Below are 23,288 nucleotides of genomic sequence, written 5' to 3'. Positions count from 1 at the left end.
CGGCGCCCAACTGCAGCGCGAGTCCGCGAGCATCTCTACTGCAAGCCAAGCGCGTTGGCTGGCCGGCGAGACGCGCGCGGCACCTGCCATTGGCTGGCTCCGGCAGCGTGGAGGGCGGGCGCAGGCGCCCGTGCACCGGCCTGTTCTTCCTTGCACGCCGGGGCGCCGCTAGGCTCTTGCCCGTCACGATCCTTCGCCATAGCCATGCCGCTAACGTCCGTCAGCCTGCAGTGCCTGAGCGCCGTGTCGCCGCCGGCCAGGGGGGCCCGCAGCAGAGTAGCCACGCCAGTCCCTCTTCGTCATTCTGGTGGAGCATGGATCACCTAGCCTGCGCCTTCCTATTAGACAGGCCCTTGTCGCGCCCTGCAACGCACTTATCATCACCGCTGCCCGCCTCGGCTGCCCGCCTGCTACTGCTGCGCTTGCCTGCCACACCATCATACATCATAACCTCCTGTCCTCCGCCTCCAGCCTCAACTCCTCTTCTCTCTCTCTCTCCCCCTTCCCGCCTCACAACCCTCAGCCTCCCCGACCCGCCCCACCGCCCACCCAATCGCAACCCGCCGGTTTCCTTTTTCACAGTTCTTGCTTCCGCGCCCCGGCCACAGGAATCCTGGTGTTTTCTTGTCCCGCACGGCCACTTGGATCTACCGCTTTAATAACTTGGCCTGCTCTCTCTCCGGTCCGTCCTTGGAGCCCTTTGCTGGACCGCTAAGGACAACACTTCTCGCCCTTTACCCTCACTCCACCATGTTGCCCACCCCGCCCGCATCGCCAACGCTCAGTGGAGGTTACGCGCCGCCGCAGCAGCGCTTGGGTCAGATCCTCGCCGGCCGTTTGCAGTTCATCGGAATCCTTGGTGAGGGCGCCTACGGAACCGTCTACAAGGCCGTGGATATCCAGTCCGGAGTCCAGTATGCTGTCAAGGCCCTGAACAAGCTCAACCTCGAGCCCCGCCAGCGGAAGTTCCAGCAGCGTGAGATCCAGCTCCATCACTTGGCCAGTTCGCACCCGAATGTAGTGTCGCTGGTCAAGATCATGGACTCACCTGAGTGCACATACGTAGTTCTGGAGTACTGCCCTGATGGCGACCTCTTCTCCAACATCACTGAGCGTGGAAGGTATGCCCGCGATGACGAACTTGCCCGGAGAGCTTTCCTGCAGATACTGGATTCCGTTGGATACTGCCATTCCCTTGGCATCTACCACCGTGACCTCAAGCCGGAGAACATCTTGGTAACGGACAATGGCAACACCGTCAAGCTCGCCGACTTTGGCCTTGCCACCTCGGATCCCTACACCTCGGACTTCGGCTGCGGCTCTACCTTCTACATGTCTCCAGGTATGCTTTCGTTCGGCCCAAGATGGTCCTTGCGGCACTCGCTAATCTACCTGACACAGAATGCCAACAGCCCAACCCCAAGGCTTACGCATCTTACGAGTCATCACCCAATGACGTGTGGTCGTTGGGCGTCATCCTCGTCAACCTGACCTGTGGACGCAACCCATGGAAGAAGGCCTCCCTGGAGGACTCCACCTTCCGCGCATTCATGAAGGACCCCAACTTCCTGAGGACAATCCTTCCCATCTCGTACGAACTGGATGCCATCCTGAGGAGGATCTTCGACCCCAACCCGGCCACCAGGATCAAGCTTCCCGAACTGAGGGACCTGATCCACCGCTGCCCGAGGTTCACCAAGGTCCCCACTCCCATCTATGCTCCCGCCCCCATCTCCACTCCTCCGATCCAGCCGTACGACCAGTGCAACCCTGGATTCCAGCCTGGCATGATGCCCATGCCGCAACCCTACATGGCCAACTTCGTTCCTCAGGCACCCATCTCTCCTCCACCTTACTCTCTCCATTACCCCGAACTCTCCATCTCTTCTGGCAGCTCCGGGTCTGACACGGGATCGGTCTTCTCCCACGTGTCTTCCTCTTCCTCGGCTTCTTCCGCCTCTTCGGTCCAGCATGTGAACGTACCGTGCCAAGGCGCGGGCATTGCTCCCCACCATTCATACGTCCCCAGTCCAGCCAACGCCTGGCTGAGCTCCTACTTCCAGCAGGCTGGCAACCTGGTAAAGCAATTTTCTCAGCAACTGTCCTTCCAAAGGCCTCTTTGCGCCCATTAGACGGAACTTTTCACCGGAACTTGCCTTATCACGGAGATATTCTGATTACCTTTTTTTTTTTTTTTCTAACGAGCCTTCTTCACGATGTGTTCTATACTACTTTCCCCAAAATTCACGACGAGATGAGCTGTACTGTTTTTTCAGTAAGGTGTTAGGGGGTTGGTCTGGGTCCGGCGTAAAACAAAGCACCAACGGCGTTCCAAAGGACATTTTTATTCACCTGGTTTCAGCTGCCGCCTAGGACAGAGATAGACAAGGTGGTGCCAGGTTCTTGTATTGTTTTTTAATTGCTCCGGATTCTTCCTAGCCGTGAGGCCAGTCGCTTCTTCATTAGAATGGCGAGCGGATATCTGCTTTTTACTCTTTTCTTTCAGCCAAAGACCGGTTCCCGGGGGTGGAAGAATCTGATGGGCTCAGCAGAGAGCTGGAGCACAGATGCGGCATTTCACAAGGAGTTTACCCCGAATAAGCACCTGGAGTGTCAATTTTGCTGGAGATTTAGTTTGCTCCATTCACATTCATTTTGATACCAGAGCAGAAAAGCTCACTTGTAAGATTAGCGCGAGTTGACCGAAGATGATGGAATGAGACGGCTTGGCGAGAGACATAGCAATGGGCCAACAAAAAAAAGATGAACAACAGATCCTGACGATGCAACCTACCTTCCCCGGCCGCGCCGCAATCAATCCCTTGGTGACGAGTGAGTTTCATTGATCGACCGAAGGTTGCGACGGACGACGCATGTTCCGGGTGGCACAGGCCCCAATGAGGGCCGGCCAGGCCGCTGCGAACTGTTGAAGAAACGAGCTACCGGCAGGGCGGACGTCATAATCTCGCTTCCCCTTTCGGTGACGAAATTAGGTAGCAGGCCGAGCAATGGCAAGAGACAACGACCCAGACGCGACTCGGGGCAGCGCCAGGCGGGCGCCAGCGGCGAGGCGGGCGACCAAGCGTGAAGCCAACCGCCTGCGGCCATGGGCCCTAGGCCGGGGGCGATGGGCAGCGAGCCGGGATGCGGGCTCGAGTCTATTGCCTCGCGCGTGCGGTGGTGTGGAGGATGCGGCCAATGGGGCGGCGCTGAGATTGAGTTTCCAGCGTCATTGGCATCGGCAGCGGCAGATGCTGGGCACCCACGCACGTAGGGTGCTGAGATGGCCCGATTGCGCAGGGTGGCACGCTCTGAGGCAAGATGCCGAGAGCCCAGCCTCGTTGTTGCATGCTCTGCCCGTCGACGATTCTGCCAGGCGAGAGATCTGCAGCAGTGTCATCTGACCCACCGCCTCCGGGAGTGAGAGAGAGTGCGACATGCTGGTGCATGCTGTCGCTCCAGCCCCCGACGCGACGGTACTGGGTCGCACTCGTTGATCTTCGACGAGGCCCCGGCGCGTCCATGTCACACCTGCCGGGCTGACTTTGCCACTCGCGCTGGCCGTCGCACGTTGCGCCATGAGCTCACAGGCTGCCGCTGGCGGCGGCCCCTTGCGCCGTGTTTCTGCATCGAACGTGCGAAGCTGTTTCGACACGCGGTCCGGGACTCGAGCGCGGCGCAGCCCTCATGCGCGGCTGACGGCGTCACCAGACCGCGGCCACTGGCGAAGAAGCAAATATTCCGTGCTGCCAGGCCGAACCCGCCATTGGGCTGCCTCTCTCAATTTCGAGATGCACGCGAGACATGCCCACTCACGGCCTGACACACATCCGCCCTTCGTGCCTCCCTGCACCAACGACTCTACCTGACGACTCGCCCGGCACCGCCCCCCACCCCCCTCCACCAGCGCCACCAGCCCGTTCCAGCCATCTTGCATGCGAGATGCCGCACCCTCAAGCCGCCTGACGGCCCGGCACTTGGGACTCTGTGCCCTGGGTCGTCGCCCGTGGCCCTCGCCCGTGGCCCTCGCCTCTGCCACCGCACCCTCCGCGCCGCCCCGCGCGCGCCGCTCCTCCCGCTAAGCCTTCGATTCCTCCCACGCTTCTCACGCCTCTCACGCTTCTCGTCACGTACGGCTGACCCGCCCCAGGCTACACGCGCGCGCACACAAGGCCCCCGTACACCGGTCGCCCTACGCGGCTCTTGTCCCACCCCACGGCGCCTTCCAACGGCACCAGCGCTGGACCGAGGGCCGTGGCACGATGCGCCCTTGCTCTCCGTTCCGCCAGGCGGCCAACGGAGCGGAACGCGCGCGCTTGGGTGCCACGCCGTCAGCGTTGCCAATTGCCGCTCCCGCCCAGATCCGACCAGATGCAGCCTCTGCTGCATGCACCCGGCTTGATGCGGTGGCCGCCCCATGGCGAAGGCGCTGCAGCCGTTGGGAGCGGCTGCCGCCACCGTCAACGCGAGAGGCTGCGCGCCCATCCATTGCTTCACCACGCCCTTTATTCGAAGTAAGGCCCCCGTGAGCCCCCCAGCATCTTGCCCGTCAGCACTGCCCCTCTCTGTCTGGGAGACCATGCGCCCGTGTCGGTCCGCCCCGGCCATCCGCCACTCGAGCGCCTCCTCTTCCGTCGCTCTCGTGCGTCCTTGTGTCCCCTATGACACGCATGTATCGCCATGTGAAATAGATTGGGGCGTTGGTGGTTGCAGAGAGCAAAAAAAAGGTAGCGTCACCGGTGGCCTCTCGACACACGCGCCCACACACCTTTCCACGATGCTGCAGTGGCCCCGGCAGCCGGCCGGTGATTGCCTTTACCACCACCGGAAGGCGCAGGCTGGGTGCGTCGTGTTAGCATGCGGTGGTCCCTGCTGTCGAGTCCCTCTCGCCATGGCTGGACCTATGCGGACCATGCTTCGGAGGAAAAGAAGCAGGACGGACGTACCACAGCGCCCGACGGCTGTGCATACACGTCAAACGTCAGATGCAGGACGCTTTTGGCCGTGCCCTAGTGCCTCCGTCTCTGCATTTTCTTCTGACTTGTTCTCGTCGGACCAAAGACAGCGCAGACGTCGTGTTCATTGGCCTTCTTCACGCCTATTACGCGCCGATCTTGAGAATAATGAAATATGACACGTCTCCTTTTCCTTTACTTGACCTTTTACCTGCTCTGCTCTTCGTAATCCGGCGCATTGATCTAACGGGCATCGAGGGCGCACGCGCTGCGCATGGAGCCATCTAGCTTCTCAAGTCGGACCACGATAACAATGTGGAGATCATCTCGTACACGAAAGCAAGAAAAGCAACTTGGCAATAATGCGCTTCAACCCCCCCACCGCACGCAAAATCACACATGCGCCTGTAGCAGCTGTGACATGAGCTACATCTCGTCGGCAGTAGCAGCAACCGCTAAACTGAGACAAGCAGGCAACGCGTCTTCGCAGTCCATTCATCCATCCGTCGAGAGATCTGAACGACAGCCTACGAGTACGAGAACACCAGAGAGTGAGCGAGGTGGCTGGATCACCGGGGGCCAAACCGCTTTTTCTTGTGTCATCCGGACTCGACTTCCTCCGTACCGACACGACACTGAGAAGCCGTTGCCCAAGTAGCCAACGACGTGCTTGCTCACTCCCCCTCTCATGCCATTCCGATTCCTCTTGCAGCCTGCCTTGTTGCAATCCTGGACATCGATCCTGGGCGGCCTTGCTTTTATCCGGGGCTGACGACGGAGTACGGACGGATGACACGACGGGGTGGCGAAGCACACCGAAGGATTCCGCCTCATCTGCGATCTATTATGCCCACCTACAGGCATGGCCGGTCGCCCGTACCTTCTTGCTCAACCGGAAAGGGCAACTTGACCTGGCCTCGTGCCTGTGTCGATCGGGGAGGTGATCCTTGCACAGTCAGCATACGACCCAACTCATGCTATCATACAGAAATCAAGAAACGATGTGGATACCGCGGCAGCCGCCACCTCGCTGAGCACATTGAGACATGTGGTGAAATTCAAGGCCGTGCGAAGGCAGCAGGAGGAGCATCACGTTGTCCGGTCGAGACCGTCACGGTAGATCAACCGTCATAGCCGTCCTCGACGGAAGCAGCAGACGTGTCGCCATCATTCTGTCGATTACGGACGAACAAGCACACCACTCCCGCTTGGCTTGGTCATGCGGAAGGTGCTGTCTGGAGACGTGAGCTGTCCTCACGCGACTTTTTTTTTTTTTGCTCGCAAGAGTTTTGACGAGGCGCTCGCGTCTCGATAGTGTCGCAACGAGGAGAAAGAGACCAGGCTTCATCAGACACGTACACGCAGTTTCATGTGTCCTATACGTACATGGCTTATGGACTATTATGCGTAGGATTCCTGTGGCACTCGGCTTCCGCTTTGCTCGTATCGCGAAACCGTTGATCTCCAGATGCTCGGTAAACCCCTTCGAGACGAATCGTTTCATATGGACACCCGCTGTTGCAACCATTGGCAGCGTTGGGGATGCGGTGGGGAACATTCATGCTATTCGGATCTACAACATGCGTGTCGAGATGCTGCGCAGTGGACTGCAGAATTTCCACGTCTATGTCGGGCAAATGTTGCACCCCATCTACGTAGATATATCTGGATGTCGTTGTGCAAAGGTATGTATGCACATTTGCATCCGGGCATTCCGCTTGAGGAGAATGTAGAATTTCTTGCAGAACACGGAAGGACCGAATCGCCTGGTGCGATTCTAGTAATTATGATCACACGTCCAAGTGTAGGAATATTGCACCCTACTTGCGTGGGTGGTTGAATTAATCTGTCAAAATCTTTTGGTCAATATTTTTGAGTCAGGCGCAGGTACGCTCAGTAATATGTTTTGGCCCGCTGTGACGGTGGCTATCCACACGTGTACATGTTTAGGTGGTGCTGGGCTTTCCCCTCAGTATGCTGCCGCATGGACGTGTGCCGGCGGCAGTTGTGCGTATTCTCGACAGAAGCTTCGACGTTGAGGGGGGGTGGCATTGGTTTTCCTGCACGACACAGAGCAACACCGGGCTGAAACCACGTGTTCTACGCTTCTTGGAAGTCGAACAGATAGGTCGTAGCCAACAACTCCGAAAGAGTCGCTCTTTTAAAAGTGCGTAGAGTCATACGGCAGTCGCGATTGCTGACTCACTGCCGTTTCGCACGTTTCCTACCAAAGCAGTTAGCGGCTGGCTAGCGCGGGGCTTGGCTCTCCCGCCTCCACTTCACACGAGTTGACTGCCACCTCTTCGACTGCCCCACCATCACCGCTCAAACGGACATCATCGCCAGCGTCAAGCCACGTCTCGACACCGCAGCAGCGCCTTGCCCCCATACAACCCTCGCTAGCGCACGAACCGTCCAAGCCGAGTTCATGACCACGGAAATCCAGAACCTCAAGGCATTTGATCCGTTCGCGGAGGCAGATGAGGATAATAGCGAAAACAAGGGCCAGACCCAGAACTACATCCACATTCGCATTCAGCGTACGTCTCCTCCCCCACGTCGCCTCGCCTCGCACCGCCACGGTGAGCTGACAGGAGCCTTTGACAGAGCGCAATGGTCGCAAGACTTTGACCACGGTTCAGGGCCTTCCGAAGAAGTTCGACCAGAAGAAGATCCTCAAGGTCATCAAGAAGAAGTTTGCCTGCAATGGCACCATCGTGACCGACACCGAGATGGGCGAGGTCATCCAGCTCCAGGGTGACCAGCGCAAGGATGTCCAGGAGTTCCTCACCGACAAGAAGGAGGGACTTGAGCTAGATGCCAAGACCATCAAGGTGAGCCCACATCTCCGTTTCCGACGACACATGGCTGACTGCGTGCTTCCTCCTCCCAGGTCCACGGTTTCTAAGCCATCTATGCCGCGCCGCGCCGCGCCCGGCACTCCGTGATCGTTCAAGATCACCCGGTCCAGACACTGGGTCTGGCTCTCCTTAACACACCGGCCGCGAGATGCGACAAATGGGTTAGGCGGCAAGGCTTACAGCGGGACGGCGCACGAGTAGATCACAGATGACTTACGACTCTTATCTCCAGTGCTACATGTATCCGTTGCTTTTGGGCCTGCGCCCGCTACAAGGAAGGCAGCAGCAGTCGCTTGTCAATATTGGAATGCAATGCGGTTCTTTTCCTCAAATCCTTCTCTGGCGTGCAAGCATACCACCATCCATCTATGATCCTCGCAAGGCTGGTCTGACACCCGACAATCCATGACTGGTTGGCGCCAATCGTAGAATAGGGGAGGCGTGTCGACCCTAACAGATCCCCTAAATTTTTGGCGGCACCTATCCGTCCCAACCGCTAGATCCTCCCGGCTGATACCGTGTGAATGCTTGTCGTGCCCACAGCCCTTTGATCCTTCCGTTCTTCCGACTTCCCGCCCTGAACAAGCCCTCGTTTCTTATCTATCGAATTTCATTTTCTCTTCTTTCGTTGATGGGTCATCTCTCCTTTCCTCGGAATGGGATAGACTGGGCACATCTGATTGCAGGATGGACTACGCATATTTCCCAAATTTCGTACTATCTGCACAGCTGCTCACTCACTATCCGAAGCCCACGACGGCTCACAGCATGCATGCATGACCTTGGGGGAGAAAAAAAATCCACCACACACATCATTTCATTGGCTGACATACATACCAGACTTTCTCTTTTCCGCTTCTCACACAGATGCTTTCAAGCGCACATGGAGACATATACACACACACACGCGCGCACAAGAACCAAGCAATATGGTAGACACGCCGCCCAGTAAGAGAAAGAAAAGCAAGAAAAAAAAAGGAGGCTCTAATGTTTGCTTCACTCCAGTCCCCATCTTTCCTTCCCTACGCATCCCACTCCCAATCCCAATCCACAATTAATTTATGTTGGCCGGGGGGGTCCCGGGGGTTCAGATGCCGAGGGTGAACTCGACGCCGACGTCGATGTCGCGGGCCATCTTGACGACCTTTGAGAACTGGACCGACTTCTCGGCGGCGTTCTGCAGGTCGTCGATGGAGAAGATCTTCATGCCCGACTCGTTGATCAGCTTGTGGGCGGCCTCCATGTTGGTGCCCTGTAACCGGGCGATGATGGGGATGCGCAGGTTCATGCTCTGCACGACCTGAATCAGGCCCTTGGCGATGGCGTCGCAGCGGACGATGCCGCCGAAGATGTTGACGAAGATGGCCGTGACCTTGGGGTCCGAGGTGATGAGCTCGAAGGCCTGCTTGATGGCCTCGGGCGTGGCGCCGCCGCCGACGTCGAGGAAGTTGGCGGGCTGGCCGCCGTTGAGCTTGATGATGTCCATGGTGGCCATGGCGAGACCGGCGCCGTTGACCAGGCAGCCGATGTCGCCGTCGAGCTTGATGAAGTTGAGGTTGGACTTGGCGGCCTTGACCTCGTCGGGGTCCTCCTGGGTGACGTCGCGCCACGAGAAGACCTCCTCCTGGCGGAAATCGGCGTTGTCGTCGAAGTTCAGCTTGGCGTCCATGGCGAGGACCTGGTGGTCGGTGGTCTCGGACAGAGGGTTGATCTCGATCTGGGTGGCATCCTTCTCCATGAAGACCTTGTACAGCTTCTGGATGGTGTCCTTGGCATCCTCAACGCACTGCTCGGAGAAGCCGAGCTGGACGGCAATGTCACGGGCAACGTCGTCGGTGACGCCCTTGTGGATGTCAACCTTGGTGGTGATGATGGCCTCGGGGTGCTCCTTGGCCACGGTCTCGATGTCCATGCCACCCTGGGACGAAGCAACGATGACGGGGCCCTGCGAGGCGCGGTCCATCAGAATAGCGAGGTAGAACTCGCGGCGAGCGAACTTGCGCTCGACAATGTAGACGGCATTGCAGAGACGGCCCTGGGCGCCCGTCTGCTTGGTGATGAGCTTGTGGCCGATCATCTGCTCCGCAAGGATGCGAGCCTCGGTGGGTCTGGGTTTAGCACCGCGATCAGCTGATATGCCATGGTTTGGGGATAACTCGGGGGAGTGGGGGAGTGAGAGAGGGGGGCCGTACGAGTAGATAACCCGGACACCGCCCTTGAAGCCATTGTCGAAGGTGCCCTTTCCTCTGCCGCCGGCAAGCACCTGGGCCTTGATGACCATGTCGTCGCCCGCTACTGTTGTTGGTCAGCAGCCCAGCAAACAGGCCCAATTGCCCACGTACTGATGTTCTTAGCAACGGTCTCGGCCTCCTGCGCCGTCTGCGCGACGTTGCCCTTGGGGACGCCGATGCCATACTGTGGGCCGGGGTTAGCGGGAGGCGGGAGGCGTGGCGGGGGACCGCGGGGGGGCAGCGTACGGTCTCGAGCAGGGCCGCAGAACGGTACTCGTGTATGGAGAGGTTGCGGGTCTGCTGGACGACCGAAGTCCGCAGAGGAGCACCCTGCAGGCGGATTAGCATGGGTGCGTGTGCAGACGGAAAGCAGCATCGGCAGGGCGGGCTACCTTGAGGGCACTGGCCATGGGCCTACCGGCGCGCGCCAACTTGTACATGGTGGCTTCTGGGCGATAGAGGAAGGAAAGGGTGGAGTGGAGATGGGATGCTGAAGTGCTTGTGATGCACTTCTGATAGGGTCCGTCCCGGGTCACAAGCAGCTTTTGCGCCTGTCTTGGCACCGCGACGCCCCGAACTCCCGCTGCCGCTGCCGCTCCTCTCCTCCACTCCCCACCGCCCCGCCATGTCTGCTGCTGTGCGCCCGGAGGACGTCGCCTTCAATTGCGTCAGCGTCGCCCTCGCACGCAGCCAGAGCCTGGTCGCATCATGGCTGCCCCCGCGCCCAGCTGCCGACGCCGCCGCCCACAAGACGTCCGAGCAGCTTGCCGACGAAGAATCCGCACTTTTTGCTCCCGGCTCCGACATGTATGCCAGGTGCCCCACGCACGACGCGTTGCCCGTTTGCTCACAACTTGCAGTCTAGGCGTCGGCGCTGAGCCTCCGAAAGACATCGCGGACGGCAGCTTCAAGCGCAGCCAGCTCTCATCCAACGAGCGCCTCCGCCAGCAGATCCTCGGCAAGAACGCCACCAAGGGCCGTGGTGCCCAGCCCGTAGCCCAGAGCTCCGCCGCCGCCGCCGCCGCCGCCGCCCACTTGCCGAGCAAGAAACCGGCAAGACCAACCAAGTCCGCGAGGGCCCAGGATGACAGCGATGACGACGAGGATGGGCGCGCCGCCATGTTCAGGTCGAAGAAGAGGGCTGTTCCAACAACCGTGGAGAACGAGACATCAAGGGGAGAAGATGATGGATCAGCGGATGAGGTGAAAGGCAGGGCAACGTCTCAGAAGGCAAACGCGGCGGCAACGCGAACGCAGGAAAAGCCGAGGAAGCGGCCTGCTAGTTACCTGGATGAGTTGTTGGAGGAGCGCTCAAAGAAGAAGAATAAGAAACAAAAGGCGCAGGCAGAGGTCCCGGTGAAGGCGGCGGCAGAGAAGTCGAAGGCTGATACCCGAGAGGAAAAGCCTACGGCCAAAGAGAAATCACCGAATGCGGACGATGGCTTTGACGAGGAGAGCGACAAGGCAACTGCGAAGTCAGCTTCAGCGAAAGTCTCCATCCAACATGGAGAATCAGGCGATCCCACCACCACTGCCGAGAATGCACTGTTGGACCGTTCTGACAAGAAAAAGAAAAAGAAGAAAAAGAAGAAGAACAAGGGAGAGGCAACAGAACAGTCATAAGTTCTGTCAGTTACATGATATCCATGCTTGATCAATTTTTGTTTTGTTTCGGGGTATTGCTACAGATGAGATGACCGCCTCGTGACTACTCTCTAACAATCAGACTGGCCATGCCCATACCCGTTCCAATGCACATGCTAATCACACCAATCTCCTGGCTCTGCCTCTCCATCTCCGGGAGCAGCGTCGCCAGCTGTCTGGCGCCAGTGGCGCCCAGCGGATGACCCAGAGCAATAGCACCGCCCTTGGGGTTGACCTTCTCTTCATCAATGCCCAGCTTCCGCACACAGTACACGGCCTGGCTGGCAAAGGCCTCGTTGATCTCCCAGATTCCAACCTCTTCCTTCTTCACGCCCGTGTAGTCCAGTAGCTTGGGGATGGCAATGGCAGGGCCCACGCCCATCTCATCGGGGGCGCAGCCGACGACCTGGGTGCCGGCCCACTTGCCGATGATGGAGTCCTGGAGACCCAGGGCGTGGGCCGTGCTGCGGCGCATCATGAGGGCGGCGGCGGCGCCGTCGGAGACCTGGGAGCTGTTGCCAGCGGTGGACGAGCCGTCAGGCTTGAAGGCGGGCTTCATGCCGGCCAGCTTCTCGACGGTGGTGGTGGGGCGGATGCCGTCGTCCTTGGTGACGGTGATCTCCTCCTCGTTCTCGGGCACCTCGGGGTCTGGGCGGAAGCGCGTGGTCACGGGCACGATCTCGGAGTCGAAGAGGCCGTCCTTCTGGGCCTGGGCGGCCCTCAGCTGGGAGCGGGCGGCGAAGGCGTCCTGATCCGCGCGGCTGACGCCGTAGCGCTCGGCCACGTTTTCTGCTGTGAGGCCCATGTTCATGATGCACTCCCGGGCATCCTTGACAGGGCTGTCCTTCAAGGCAGGCCACAGCACCGTCGGGATGGCACGCGAGCCGTAGTTGCGCGTCATGCTCTCCATGCCACCGCCAATGCCGACGTCGATCTGGCCGACGGCTATGCTGTGGGCAATGCCGGTGATGGCGGCCAGGCCGGAACTGCAGGCACGGTTCACCGTCTGGAAGGAGACGCTGGTGGGGTAGCCGACGTGGTTGGCGGCCATGCGGCCGGCCTTGGAGCCGCCCAGCTCGGACAGCACGGTGCCGACCTGGATGTCCTGCACGGCGGCCGGGTCGAGCTTGGGGTTCTTGTCGAGCGTGGCTTTCAGCACCTGCGGAAGCTCGGGTTAGCTGGTGCGCGGGAGCGGGGGAATGGGATTGGACGTACGGTTGCAAGCAGCTCGTGGTCGTAGGCATCCTTCAAACCACCCTTCTTCGACCTCGTCACCGGCGTTCTCAGCGCGGACAGAAAGACGATGTCATGGGGGTTCTTCTGGAGGATGTTCCGGGCGCCTTTTTGGATGAAGCCCGACATGATGGAGGAACCAATTGCGCCGCACGGACAAGGAAAAGGGAGAGGAAGGTGCAGAGAAGAGAGCGGGGGAAGAAGTTATAACTACATTTGTAGTGCCTGGGGTAAGTTGGCCGGGGGAAGCTGTCGGAAGCGATGCGGAGGTGCAGTTCGGCAGTGGACGCGGGCCCGGGCGCGGGCAAACGCGGGCGCGTCGCGGGGTGGAAGAACGGGCTGCCTATTCGTTCATCCGGCCGGCGCTCGTCTCGCTTTATCAGCCCTGCATCACCCCAACCCAACGTCGACCCTTCGGTGCAGCCAGCCTCGCTGCCGCCGCAGACAGCAACATCGACCCCGCGGTGGGAATCCGGAAGCCCGGCGCGTTCCCCTCGAGCTCGGAGTTCCGAAGGACCCGCGGTCGGATAGTGCCATTCCCGACGTTCGCGCGACAGCAGCGGCGGGCCACGAGCCACGGACGCGTCGACGTCGGAAGCCGCGCCGTGGTACATACAAAGACGGGGCGTGGAGTTGCGAGAGCGGCGGCAGCAGTGTGGGATCCCGGCTACGGCGCTTGACGCTCCAGCTGACCACGCCCCCGGACGCTTCTGGTCATGGAGCTGCCGGTCGTGATGTCAGCGGAGGTTGGAGGGGCTGCAGTCGCTGGAGTGCGCTCCTGAGGCAAGATAGTGCACCTATACATATGGGTGTCGGTTGACCAGGTTTCAGCCACTGCTGCAAGTGCTTGATGGCGCGCAGAGGCGGCGGGCGTCAGGCAGCGCGCAGGCAGCGCGCAGGCAGCGCGCAGGCCACGGCGGGCAGCAGACCGGGCGGGATTAGTCGATCTTCGGCAGGGTTGGGCTGCCGGCGCTTGGAGGGCACGCGCGATGCCACGCCCGCCTTCGTCATCCGCCGTGCCCCATCTGCTTCTTCTGTCATGCATCTGCAGTCTGCACCCACCCATGGATGGAGACCGAAGCGCTGGAAGCTCGGCTGCGAATCTCAGCCTGCCGATTGCTTGCCGCACTCCCGTTCTCCCGCCTCGCTGCGACCTAAATAATGGCCCTCTCCCCACACTCTCCTTTCTCGCTTTCCGTGCATTGGCCTGACGGGACCTGTGCCGAAAATGCAATGGCCATGCAGAACGCCAACAAAGAGGAAGGCGATGGCCTGGAGGAGATGGAGGAGCCACTGCGCCTGTCGCTGAGGGAGCGCATCCGCCACTTTACCTGGACCTGGTTTACCATGACCATGGCCACCGGCGGCATTGCCAACGTGCTACACAATGGTGTCTCTCCCCCATTGGCCTCGCCAAGTCAGCCCTATCCGTTCGCTTGGCTAACTTTACCCTGCAGTCCCTTGGCAATTCAACGGTCTTTACGACATAGGATGCATCTTCTTCCTGCTGAACCTTGTTCTGTTCGTCTTCAACGTCTCGATGATCAGCTTGCGCTTCTACTGGTATCCCTCCACCTTTCGCGCCAGCTTCCTCCACCCGACCGAATGCCTGTTCATCCCTGCTTCCGTCATCTCCTTCGGCACTGTTCTCCTGAACATCTCGCAGTACGGCGTGGATTACACGGGGACCTGGCTCGAAGACGCAATGGTGGTTCTTTTCTGGCTGTATTGCGGATTGGCCATTGTCTTCTCCTGCGGCATCTATCTCATCATGTAAGCGCCTCTTTTGCTCCACTGTGGCCATCGACTAAACCTTCACCAGGTGGTCAACCCAGACCTTCACCATTTCAAAGATGACACCAGTGTGGATTTTCCCTGCTTATCCGCTTCTGATTGTCGGTCCGCACGCCGGAAGTCTCGCCAAGAAGCTCGCCGAAGACCGTGCGCTCGAGGTCATCATCGGCGGAGTCATCCTCCAAGGCATTGGCTTCATGGTCTCGCTCATGATATACGCCGCCTTTCTCTACCGCCTGATGACGCAAAAGCTCCCACGCGAGTCTCTCCGCCCGGGCATGTTCATTTCCGTCGGCCCATCTGGCTTCACCATCTCCGGCATCATCACCATGGGCCAGACCCTCCCCAGTTGCGTGCCTGCCACCTTCATGGGCGACGGCAAGCTTGCCGGCCAGGTTGGCAAGATCCTCGCCAATTGGGTCGGCATCTGGCTGTGGGGGCTGGCCCTCTGGTTCTTCTTCGTGTCGGTCGGCGCGCACGCCAGCCCGGCCACGCGCCGACGGATGGACTTCGCCATGACGTGGTACTCGTTCATCTTCCCAAACACGGCGCTGACGACGGCCACGTTCGCCGTCGCCAAGGCGCTCGACGACAACCGCTCCATCAACGTCGTCGGCTGCGTGCTCGCCGTCGGCCTGATCCCCGTCTGGCTCTTCGTCGTCTGCATGCAGGTGCGCGCCGCCCTGAACCGCCAGATCCTGTGGCCGCAGAAGCAGGAGGACCGCGACGAAGGCGGCTTCAAGGAGACGCCCCAGCACGGCCAGACGCGCGACGAGCGCCGCCGCGAGCGCGTCGTCGAGCTGCTCGACAGCGAGGAGCCCTACCGCAGCGCCAACCCCTGCCCCGCTCCCACGCCCTTCATGCGCACCCCCTTCGCGAGCAACACGAACCTGCCCGAGCAGATGCACGCGGAGGAGCAGGCGCAGATGAAGGAGCACGTGAGCAGGAATCTGCACAGAAGAAGGACGGATTTGCTGACGCCATGAGGCGAAAGGCTTGTGGTCAACTACTTTGGCCGTTTGCTGGCGGCTTTGTGGGGGCTTCACTTCAGGATTCCTCTCTTTTTTTTTTTTTCGCTCCCCACCTTTTAGGTGTTCACTCATGCTGACTTTCCAACATCCTTCCAAGGGCAAGATTTTATCCCTTCATTGAACTTTGAAGCTTGCCAGCACAATCCCCCCCGTTGCTTGTTCGGCGTTATATGGGCGGATACCCAATTTGCCTAATGTTAGACTCAACTTTCTATTTTGTGGTTACTCATACGACCTATGTCATAGAGTTATACGAAGATGTCCTCTCCTATGGTCTTCCAAATGAAAAAAAGTTGATCTTTGATGAAGCCATGATGCTCGACCACATCATCCCTTGATCTCGGCAAATTAGGTTGAAGATTCTGGGAACAGCACAGGAAATGATGTTTCGAAAACGGTGCGTCGCATTAGTTATTCCGGAAGGACTTTGTCTACGTCTATCACGCCTTTTCCCCCAAAAATCTCTTGTGAAGGCACTCCGGAGTCGAGTCGAATCGAGTCGAGTCGAGTCCAAGGCGGGCGAGAATGTTAAAGCCCCGCCCCATGCTAACATGTTAAAATAGAAATGTCAAAACAATCAATCGCTCAGTTGTGTGATGCTCGGGATCCCTTCCCTTCCCCTACCCGTCCCACGCTAGAAAAACGCCATGCCCAAAATATGTTAAATGATCATCTCCCTCGCCGCTACCTGCTTGCGCTCTATATGCACGCAAGGTTCGAACGCAGACGTAACTTGGGAGAAAGGCGGATGGGTGAATGAGAGGGTGTGTTCCGTCTTGTCCGCTCAGGTTGTTAAGAACCGAGCGGATGAGGGGTATCATAACTTTTTTGGTTTACTTTGTTTGAGCCTGCTCAAACTCCTCGGGGGGAGCGCAAGTGCAGAAGAGGTTCGTGTCGCCATAAGCTGTCACGTGCGTTAGTTGACGACTAGGCAAAAGTGGGGAAAGGTCGAAAACTCACTATCGTCCAGCCTCGTCGTGCTCGGCCAGAACTTCTTCTCCCTCAAGTATGGCAGCGGGTATGCCGCATACTCTCTGGTGTACGGCCTCTTCCACTCGTCGCTCAGAAGATCCTTTTGGCTGTGTGGCGACATCTTCAACACATTGCCTTCCTTGGGCACCTCGCCCTTCTCGATCGCGGCGATTTCCTTACGGATCTGGATGAAGGCATCACAGAATCTGTCGAGCTCCTCCTTGCTTTCGCTTTCAGTCGGCTCGATCATGAGGGTGTTGGCGACAGGCCAGCTCATGGTGGGCGCGTGGAAGCCGTAGTCCTGCAGACGTTTGGCGATGTCGATGGCCTCGACACCAGCCGTTTCCTTGAACTTACGCACGTCGAGAATGAACTCGTGCGCGCAGCGGCCCGCGGCGTTGGTATACAGGATCGGGTAGTGCGGCTTGAGGCGGGAGAGGATGTAGTTGGCGTTGAGAAGAGTGAGCTTGGTGGCATGGGTAAGGCCGTGGCCGCCCATCATCTTGATGTAAGACCAGGAGATGGGCAGGATGGAGGAGGATCCCCAGGGTGCGCCAGAGACGGGGGCGATGGCCTTCTCACCACCAGTTGGAACAATGGGGTGACCGGGGAGGAAGGGGGAGAGGTGCTTGGCAACACCGATGGGGCCGACACCGGGCCCACCACCACCGTGAGGGATACAGAAGGTCTTGTGGAGGTTCAGGTGGCACACGTCAGCGCCAATCTCGCCGGGCGAGCACAGACCGATCTGAGCGTTCATGTTGGCGCCATCCATGTAGACTTGGCCGCCATGCTCGTGGACAAGCGTGCAGACTTCCTTGATCTTGGGCTCGAACACGCCAAAAGTGCTGGGGTAAGTGACCATGATAGCACCAAGCTCCTCGCTATGCTTTTCGCACTTGGCCTTCAAATCTTCCATGTCCAGGTTACCGGTCCCAGTGTCACACTTGATCGTAACAACACGCATGCCAGCCATGGCGGCACTAGCAGGGTTGGTACCGTGGGCAGATACGGGAATCAAACAAATGTCACGCTTCTTGCCGGGCTGCTGCTCCAGGTACTTGCGGATGACGCGAAGACCAGTGAACTCGCCCTGAGCCCCAGAGTTCGGCTGCAGAGAGACAGAGTGAAAGCCAGTAATTTCAGCCAGATCCTTCTCGAGCTCAGTGATGAGAGTCTCGTAGCCCTTTGCCTGGTCCTTGGGAACGAATGGGTGGAGGGAAGAGAACTCGGGCCAGGTGACGGGAGCCATTTCTGTGGTGGCGTTGAGCTTCATGGTGCAGGAGCCCAACGGAATCATGGAGTGGACAAGGGAAAGATCCTTGGACTGGAGATGATGGATGTAGCGGAGGAGCTCGGTCTCAGAATGATGGGTGTTGAAAACCGGGTGGGTCAGGTAGGGCGTCGTACGCTTGAACTGCTCGGGAATGCCGGCGGTGGAAACCTGCTCAGCAAGAGCTTCAAGATCAGGGAGGGTCTTGACACCGACGAAGTGGCCAAACACATCCAGGATGTCCTCAATGTCGGTTTTGGTAATGGTCTCGTCCACGGTGATACCAATGTGGCTATCGTCAATCTTCCTCAGGTTGATCTTCTTTGCGTCCAGGACCTTCTTGATGAGCCGGTCCGAGTTGTTCTCCGTGTCAACGACGACAGTGTCAAAGAGCACAGCGCCCTTTTGGCCAGTGCCCCGCTTCCTGGTCTCAAAGCCCAGCTGGTTCAGACCCTTCTGCAAAACTCGCGCGGCAGTAATAGTCCTCTCGGCGATAGCCTTCAAGCCCTGGGGGCCGTGATAGATGGCGTAGAAGGCACTCATGTTCGCCAGGAGGGCCTGAGCTGTGCAGATGTTGCTCGTGGCCTTCTCCCTGCGGATGTGCTGTTCTCTGGTCTGAAGGGCAAGCCTTGCCGCATTGTCTCCCAGGCGATCCTTGGAGAGGCCAATGAGGCGACCAGGCATCTTGCGCTTGTGCTTATCGCTCACAGCAAAGAAGGCAGCATGGGGGCCACCATAGCCAAAGGGCACGCCGAAACGCTGGGCGTTTCCAAAAGCAATGTCGGCACCGAACTCGCCAGGAGCCTTCAGGACGGTCAAAGCAAGCAGGTCTGTGGCAACACTGACGGTGGCGCCAAGCTTGTGCACAGCATCTGAAAGAGCCTTGTAGTCCTCCACACCTCCATATGTGTCTGGGTACTGCACCAGCACACCGACGAGATCCTGGCCAATTTCCTGCACACGCTTGCTGCCCTCCTTCAGCACGTCGCCGGTCTCAATAGTGATGCCGAATCCCTGAGCACGAGACTGAAGGACTGCGACGGTCTGCGGGTGGCAGTTCTCGTCGACGAAGAAAACCTTGGTCGGCCTCTTGAGCCTGCTCGCGGGCAGCGCATTCATAGCCACCGTCATGGCCTCTGCAGCAGCGGTGGGCTCGTCCAGAACGGAGGCGTTAGCGATTGGCAGGCCAGTGAGGTCCGAGACCATGGTCTGAAAGTTCAGCAGAGACTCCAGGCGACCCTGGCTGATCTCGGGCTGGTATGGGGTATAGCTGGTGTACCAGCCCGGGCCCTCGAGCACATTGCGCTTGATGACCTCGGGGGTGCGGGTGCCAGCGTAGCCGCAGCCGATGTAGCTGCGGTAGACGCTGTTGCCGCTGGCAATGTCGCGAAGGCGGTCTATCAACTCGCTCTCGGTGTACCCATCCTGGCTGAAAGCCGTCTCGCCGGTCTTGGTGCGGACCTGGGGCCCGTCGATCTTGAGATTGCGGTCCGACAGCACGTCTTCGGGCACGACCTGCTTCACGAACTCGTCGAGCGAGCCGACGGGCGGGTCGAGGACCTTGAGCATCTGCTCGGCATCGCTGGCGGACGGCCCGATATGGCGGTGGGGGAAGGTGTCGAGCGGCGCAAAGGCGGAGCCGCGCTTCCGGGCCGGGGTGTTGGTGCTCGTGTCTGCGGTCGAGCTCGTGTAGAAGGACCGCGCGAAAGAAGACGGCCTTGAGCGCAGCTTCGGCAGCACCAGGGCCTGGCGCCGTGCGACGTTGCGCGTGGCGCCATGGCGCGAGAGCACGAGACGCGTCGCGCGGAAGCCTGCTCTGGCGCACTGGGACTGCATGGTGAGAGTCAAGACGGAAGAGAGAGGGCGCGGCACGCCCCTTTGCGCTGTGCTGGCGGACTGCTTTGGCGGACTGCTTTGGCGGAAGGGCGAAGGACAGTGTCGAAAATTGTTGTGGCGGTCGTGACGTAGTACCGGCCGGTGTTGCTGCCCAGGGAAATGGAGCTCGGCCCGCACGCGGTCTGGGGCAGGGACGAACGGAGCGCGTTGGGTCGAGGCGGCCGCTGGGAGCACTGGAGGAGCACTGGAGGAGCACTGGAGGAGCTCGAGAGGGTCCCTGGGGCGTGCTTGCTCGAGCGGAGCATTTCGCGGGCGGCGGCATGGTTTTGAGGCGCTGGTTATCAGCGGCACAGCGCGCGCTCGGTGCCCTCGGGATCCTCGCCGAGTCGTCAGGCCCGGTGTCGGAATCTTGCGGAGCGATCCCACGAGATACAAGAGTCAGCGCCCAGGCACATGTCAACACGATATCAGGTAACACGCCTGTTGACGCGATGCCCATTGGCCCGGATCCTACGCCTCAGCCCAGTGATCACCACCATCGTCCGTCATCGTCGGCCCGCCGCACTCGCCCAGCGCCCTATTAGTTGTCGAAACTGCATATCCGCCCGATTGCGTGCCTAGAGCCCGCCTAGAGCCGCGTCCGAGGCTTTGGCCCTGACGCCTGCCCGAGCCGCGCCCTGCGCCTGCTTTTCAATGATGATAATTACTTACTCCATTGTATACGCAAAGCTGCCAGATCGCCGCTGCTACTCGTTCACCATGTCCAACTGACAAGAAATCCAGTCGTCTGCTCCCCCAGTGCCCCAGCGCCCCAGCGCCGCCGCTCGTACTGATGTGACAAAACTTTTTTTCGACCCCTGTCCGCCTTAACGCCAAAACAGGAAAATTTAACCATCTCGCTAGCCGGCAAACGTAACCACAACCCGCCTGCAGCCTTGGCTTCATCGCACCTGATCCCCTTCGTCGCGAATAATAATGTGTCTAGAATAAAGTGCCAAACGATTGGGCCAGCACGGGGCCGAACCTACTGTACAGAGAACAGGACCAAGCAGGGAGAATGCCTTCTCCGTAAACGCCGTTGTTGCATGTTGAAGACAAGGGGCTCAGTGAGTGCCGTTGACCATCGGCAGGTCGAACTCGGCATGAGCAGTGAGGATGGAATATTGACCGCCCGCCCCAGCCCAGTTAAGCTTCTTCTCGCGAACCGCCGTGTTGTCGATCATGGTCGCAACCTCAATGTCATCGTCGGTGCCCTGGCCCGTCTGGTAGTTGGCCGAAAAGCCCCACGAGTAGGCCTTGCCCTCCTTGCTGATGGCGATGTTGTGGTCTGTGCCGCACGTGATGAAGGCCGCATTGATGTTGGGGAGCTCCGTAGGCACCTTGAGGATGCGCGGCCTGTCATGCTCGTCCTTTGTGATCTTGTCCTCCCCAAGGCTCTTGAGAGTGTCCATGGGAAGCCCCATTTGGTACCCGTCCAGACGGCCCCAGACAAGGCACTTGCCATCTTCAGTAACAGCACCAGAGTGGTGTCCACCACCGTCGATCATCTTGATCTTCGCGTCCGACAGCGTCGATACCTTGGCAGGCTTGAGGATGCATGCCTCCTCTTCGCCTGCATGTTCGGGGATGCCCGTCTCGCCGAAGTTGTTCAGGCCCCAGGCCCAGACGTTGCCGCTCTTGTCAACAGCGAAAGAATGGTACGAGCCACAGGCGATCTGGGCGATTTTCTTGCGCGGCAAGCCGAACTCACGCGGAACAAGCCCCTCGGTCTTGGTGCGCTCAACCACACGACGACCCAGTTGGTTCTGCTGACCACTTCCCCAAGCGAAAACATTACCATCAGCATTCAGCGCAAGCACATGGTTGGCGCCGCAGACGATGTTGCGGATCTTCTTAAGGTCCGGGAGCAGGACCGGAGTCTTCTGGATGAAGCTCGTCTTGCTGAAGCCGAAGATGCCTTCGTTGCTACGGAAAGTGCCCCAGCCATACACGAGACCATCGTCGGTGAGGGCGAAAGAAGCACTGTCCGAGGCAGCAACCTGAACAAACTTGGTGTCTTCCGGGAAAGCGTCCGAGGGAATGGCCGTGGGAGTCGCTTCCTTCGGGTTCATTCCACTGTCATCGCCTGAGTCGGAACTGTCGTCACTCTTGTTGTCGTCAATATCCACGAGGCCACCCTCCCAGGTGGTATCGCGACCCAGGGCGCCCTGGTCGTTGACACCCCATGATAGGATCTTGTTATCGTGGGTGAGGGCAAGAACGTGCATGCCACCGGTAGAAATCTGTACGACGCCAACACTGCTGGCAGGGAGCAGCGGGTTGAGACGCGGACGCTTAACGTCAACCGCGTTCTTCGCGGTACCAAGGCCAAGCTCACCCGAGCTACCCTCGCCGAAGACGTACACATGGAGCTTCTGGGTGGGCGCCTTGTTCTTCTCCTCATCCTTGAGGCGCGCGATGCGGAGCTTCTTCGCGACGGGGACCTCGGGCTCCTCAGTGGCCTTGCGCTTCCTGGTAGCCTTGGTCGGAGCGGCTTTAGTAGTAGTGGACGCATCGGCAGTCTCTTGCGTCGGCTGATCCTGCGTGGCCTCGCTGGCAGCTTGCGTAGAAAAGCTAGCAGTCGCGGCGTCATCGCCCTTGGCGTCATCTATAGTCGCGCGTCGTCAGCAAATGCTCATCAAGTAGAACGGAGCGATGTGCCTCGAATAATCTGGTGGTGGAGACTTACTCTTCTTCTTAGTCGCGGCCTTCACCGTTTTCGCGGTCTTCTTTGCCGGAGCAGACTCATCGGTGTCCTTCTTCGTAGGCCTGCCGCGCTTGGCCGGTACCTTTGTCTCGCCATTGGTAGCAGCCTTCTTTGTAGGAGCTTTCTTTGCGGTGGTTGTGGCTTTGGTCGCCTTGGCGGCCGGCTTCTCAGCGGCGGTCTGGGGGGCTGCGGCAGCCTTCTTGGAGGCAGCGGCGGCGGCGGCCCTCCTGGGAGGCATCGCGACGGCAGACGATGGGTAATTGGGTTGTGTTGAGTGGAGTAGGAAGCTCCGCGATGACGGCTCGCTCGAGGGAGCTTCGGTTGATGGTAGCGCGATGCAGCAGCTGAGGTTGGCGGGTGACAGCAGCAAGCAGAAGCAAGCTTTTATGCAGCGCGCCGTTTGCCTGGAGGGTGAATGGATGGAAGGTGGATGCCTGGCGGGACGGAGGCAGCTCGATGCAAAAAAGCTTGATTCGAGGGAGATGCGGAAGGGTGCAGAAAAAAGTCGCGGGATGGAGGTGAAATGCGCAGCTTTGTTTTTGAGCGCGGCGCTGATGTGATGCGACCGGGGGGCTTTCGCGTCGCACCGCATTCCGCCCGCCGTAGCGACGGCCCCGTGGCCCATGCGCCCAGCGCCTGTCAGCCGAGAGCCGCACCCTTTCAGCTGACGCCGACAGCCAAGTCCTGGCCGCCTCGATACCACTTCCCTTGT

General features: G+C 59.4%; 8 protein-coding genes across 8 annotated transcripts; 4 read left to right on the top strand and 4 right to left on the bottom strand.

Annotated features, from left to right (window-relative positions):
- Window positions 1-750: 750 nt before the first annotated feature.
- BKCO1_2000166 (protein serine threonine kinase) lies at window positions 751-2,132 on the top strand (the record flags this gene model as incomplete). Its single annotated transcript, XM_020272359.1, has 2 exons — window positions 751-1,342; window positions 1,402-2,132. The coding sequence occupies 2 exons, from the start codon at window positions 751-753 to the stop codon at window positions 2,130-2,132; spliced, it is 1,323 nt and encodes a 440-aa protein (XP_020134908.1).
- A 5,251-nt stretch (window positions 2,133-7,383) lies between these two features.
- Window positions 7,384-7,863, top strand: BKCO1_2000165 (translation initiation factor sui1; the record flags this gene model as incomplete). The annotated part of the gene is made up of 3 exons (XM_020272358.1): window positions 7,384-7,495; window positions 7,563-7,789; window positions 7,849-7,863. The coding sequence occupies 3 exons, from the start codon at window positions 7,384-7,386 to the stop codon at window positions 7,861-7,863; spliced, it is 354 nt and encodes a 117-aa protein (XP_020134911.1).
- A 1,040-nt stretch (window positions 7,864-8,903) lies between these two features.
- BKCO1_2000164 (succinyl-ligase beta-chain) lies at window positions 8,904-10,487 on the bottom strand (the record flags this gene model as incomplete). The annotated part of the gene is made up of 5 exons (XM_020272357.1): window positions 8,904-9,924; window positions 10,009-10,108; window positions 10,159-10,231; window positions 10,294-10,377; window positions 10,440-10,487. The coding sequence occupies 5 exons, from the start codon at window positions 10,485-10,487 to the stop codon at window positions 8,904-8,906; spliced, it is 1,326 nt and encodes a 441-aa protein (XP_020134910.1).
- A 185-nt stretch (window positions 10,488-10,672) lies between these two features.
- On the top strand, window positions 10,673-11,670 carry BKCO1_2000163 (a1 cistron-splicing factor aar2 protein; the record flags this gene model as incomplete). The annotated part of the gene is made up of 2 exons (XM_020272356.1): window positions 10,673-10,854; window positions 10,908-11,670. 2 exons carry the CDS (start codon window positions 10,673-10,675, stop codon window positions 11,668-11,670), a joined length of 945 nt encoding a protein of 314 aa, XP_020134905.1.
- Window positions 11,671-11,755: 85 nt separating this feature from the next.
- BKCO1_2000162 (3-ketoacyl-thiolase) lies at window positions 11,756-13,053 on the bottom strand (the record flags this gene model as incomplete). The annotated part of the gene is made up of 2 exons (XM_020272355.1): window positions 11,756-12,850; window positions 12,907-13,053. 2 exons carry the CDS (start codon window positions 13,051-13,053, stop codon window positions 11,756-11,758), a joined length of 1,242 nt encoding a protein of 413 aa, XP_020134904.1.
- A 1,032-nt stretch (window positions 13,054-14,085) lies between these two features.
- BKCO1_2000161 (c4-dicarboxylate malic acid transporter) lies at window positions 14,086-15,704 on the top strand (the record flags this gene model as incomplete). Its single annotated transcript, XM_020272354.1, has 3 exons — window positions 14,086-14,314; window positions 14,382-14,697; window positions 14,747-15,704. 3 exons carry the CDS (start codon window positions 14,086-14,088, stop codon window positions 15,702-15,704), a joined length of 1,503 nt encoding a protein of 500 aa, XP_020134907.1.
- Window positions 15,705-16,582: 878 nt separating this feature from the next.
- BKCO1_2000160 (glycine dehydrogenase) lies at window positions 16,583-19,830 on the bottom strand (the record flags this gene model as incomplete). The annotated part of the gene is made up of 2 exons (XM_020272353.1): window positions 16,583-16,653; window positions 16,710-19,830. 2 exons carry the CDS (start codon window positions 19,828-19,830, stop codon window positions 16,583-16,585), a joined length of 3,192 nt encoding a protein of 1,063 aa, XP_020134906.1.
- A 1,103-nt stretch (window positions 19,831-20,933) lies between these two features.
- BKCO1_2000159 (ran exchange factor prp20 pim1) lies at window positions 20,934-22,814 on the bottom strand (the record flags this gene model as incomplete). Its single annotated transcript, XM_020272351.1, has 2 exons — window positions 20,934-22,477; window positions 22,559-22,814. The coding sequence occupies 2 exons, from the start codon at window positions 22,812-22,814 to the stop codon at window positions 20,934-20,936; spliced, it is 1,800 nt and encodes a 599-aa protein (XP_020134733.1).
- Between the last annotated feature and the right edge of the window lie 474 nt (window positions 22,815-23,288).

This window comes from Diplodia corticola (assembly GCF_001883845.1).
Source record: "Diplodia corticola strain CBS 112549 chromosome Unknown scaffold2, whole genome shotgun sequence".
In the NCBI taxonomy this organism is placed as follows: domain Eukaryota; kingdom Fungi; phylum Ascomycota; class Dothideomycetes; order Botryosphaeriales; family Botryosphaeriaceae; genus Diplodia; species Diplodia corticola.
The sequence above is the reverse complement of the archived record's forward strand: the minus strand, read 5'-3'. Positions and strand labels throughout refer to the sequence as shown.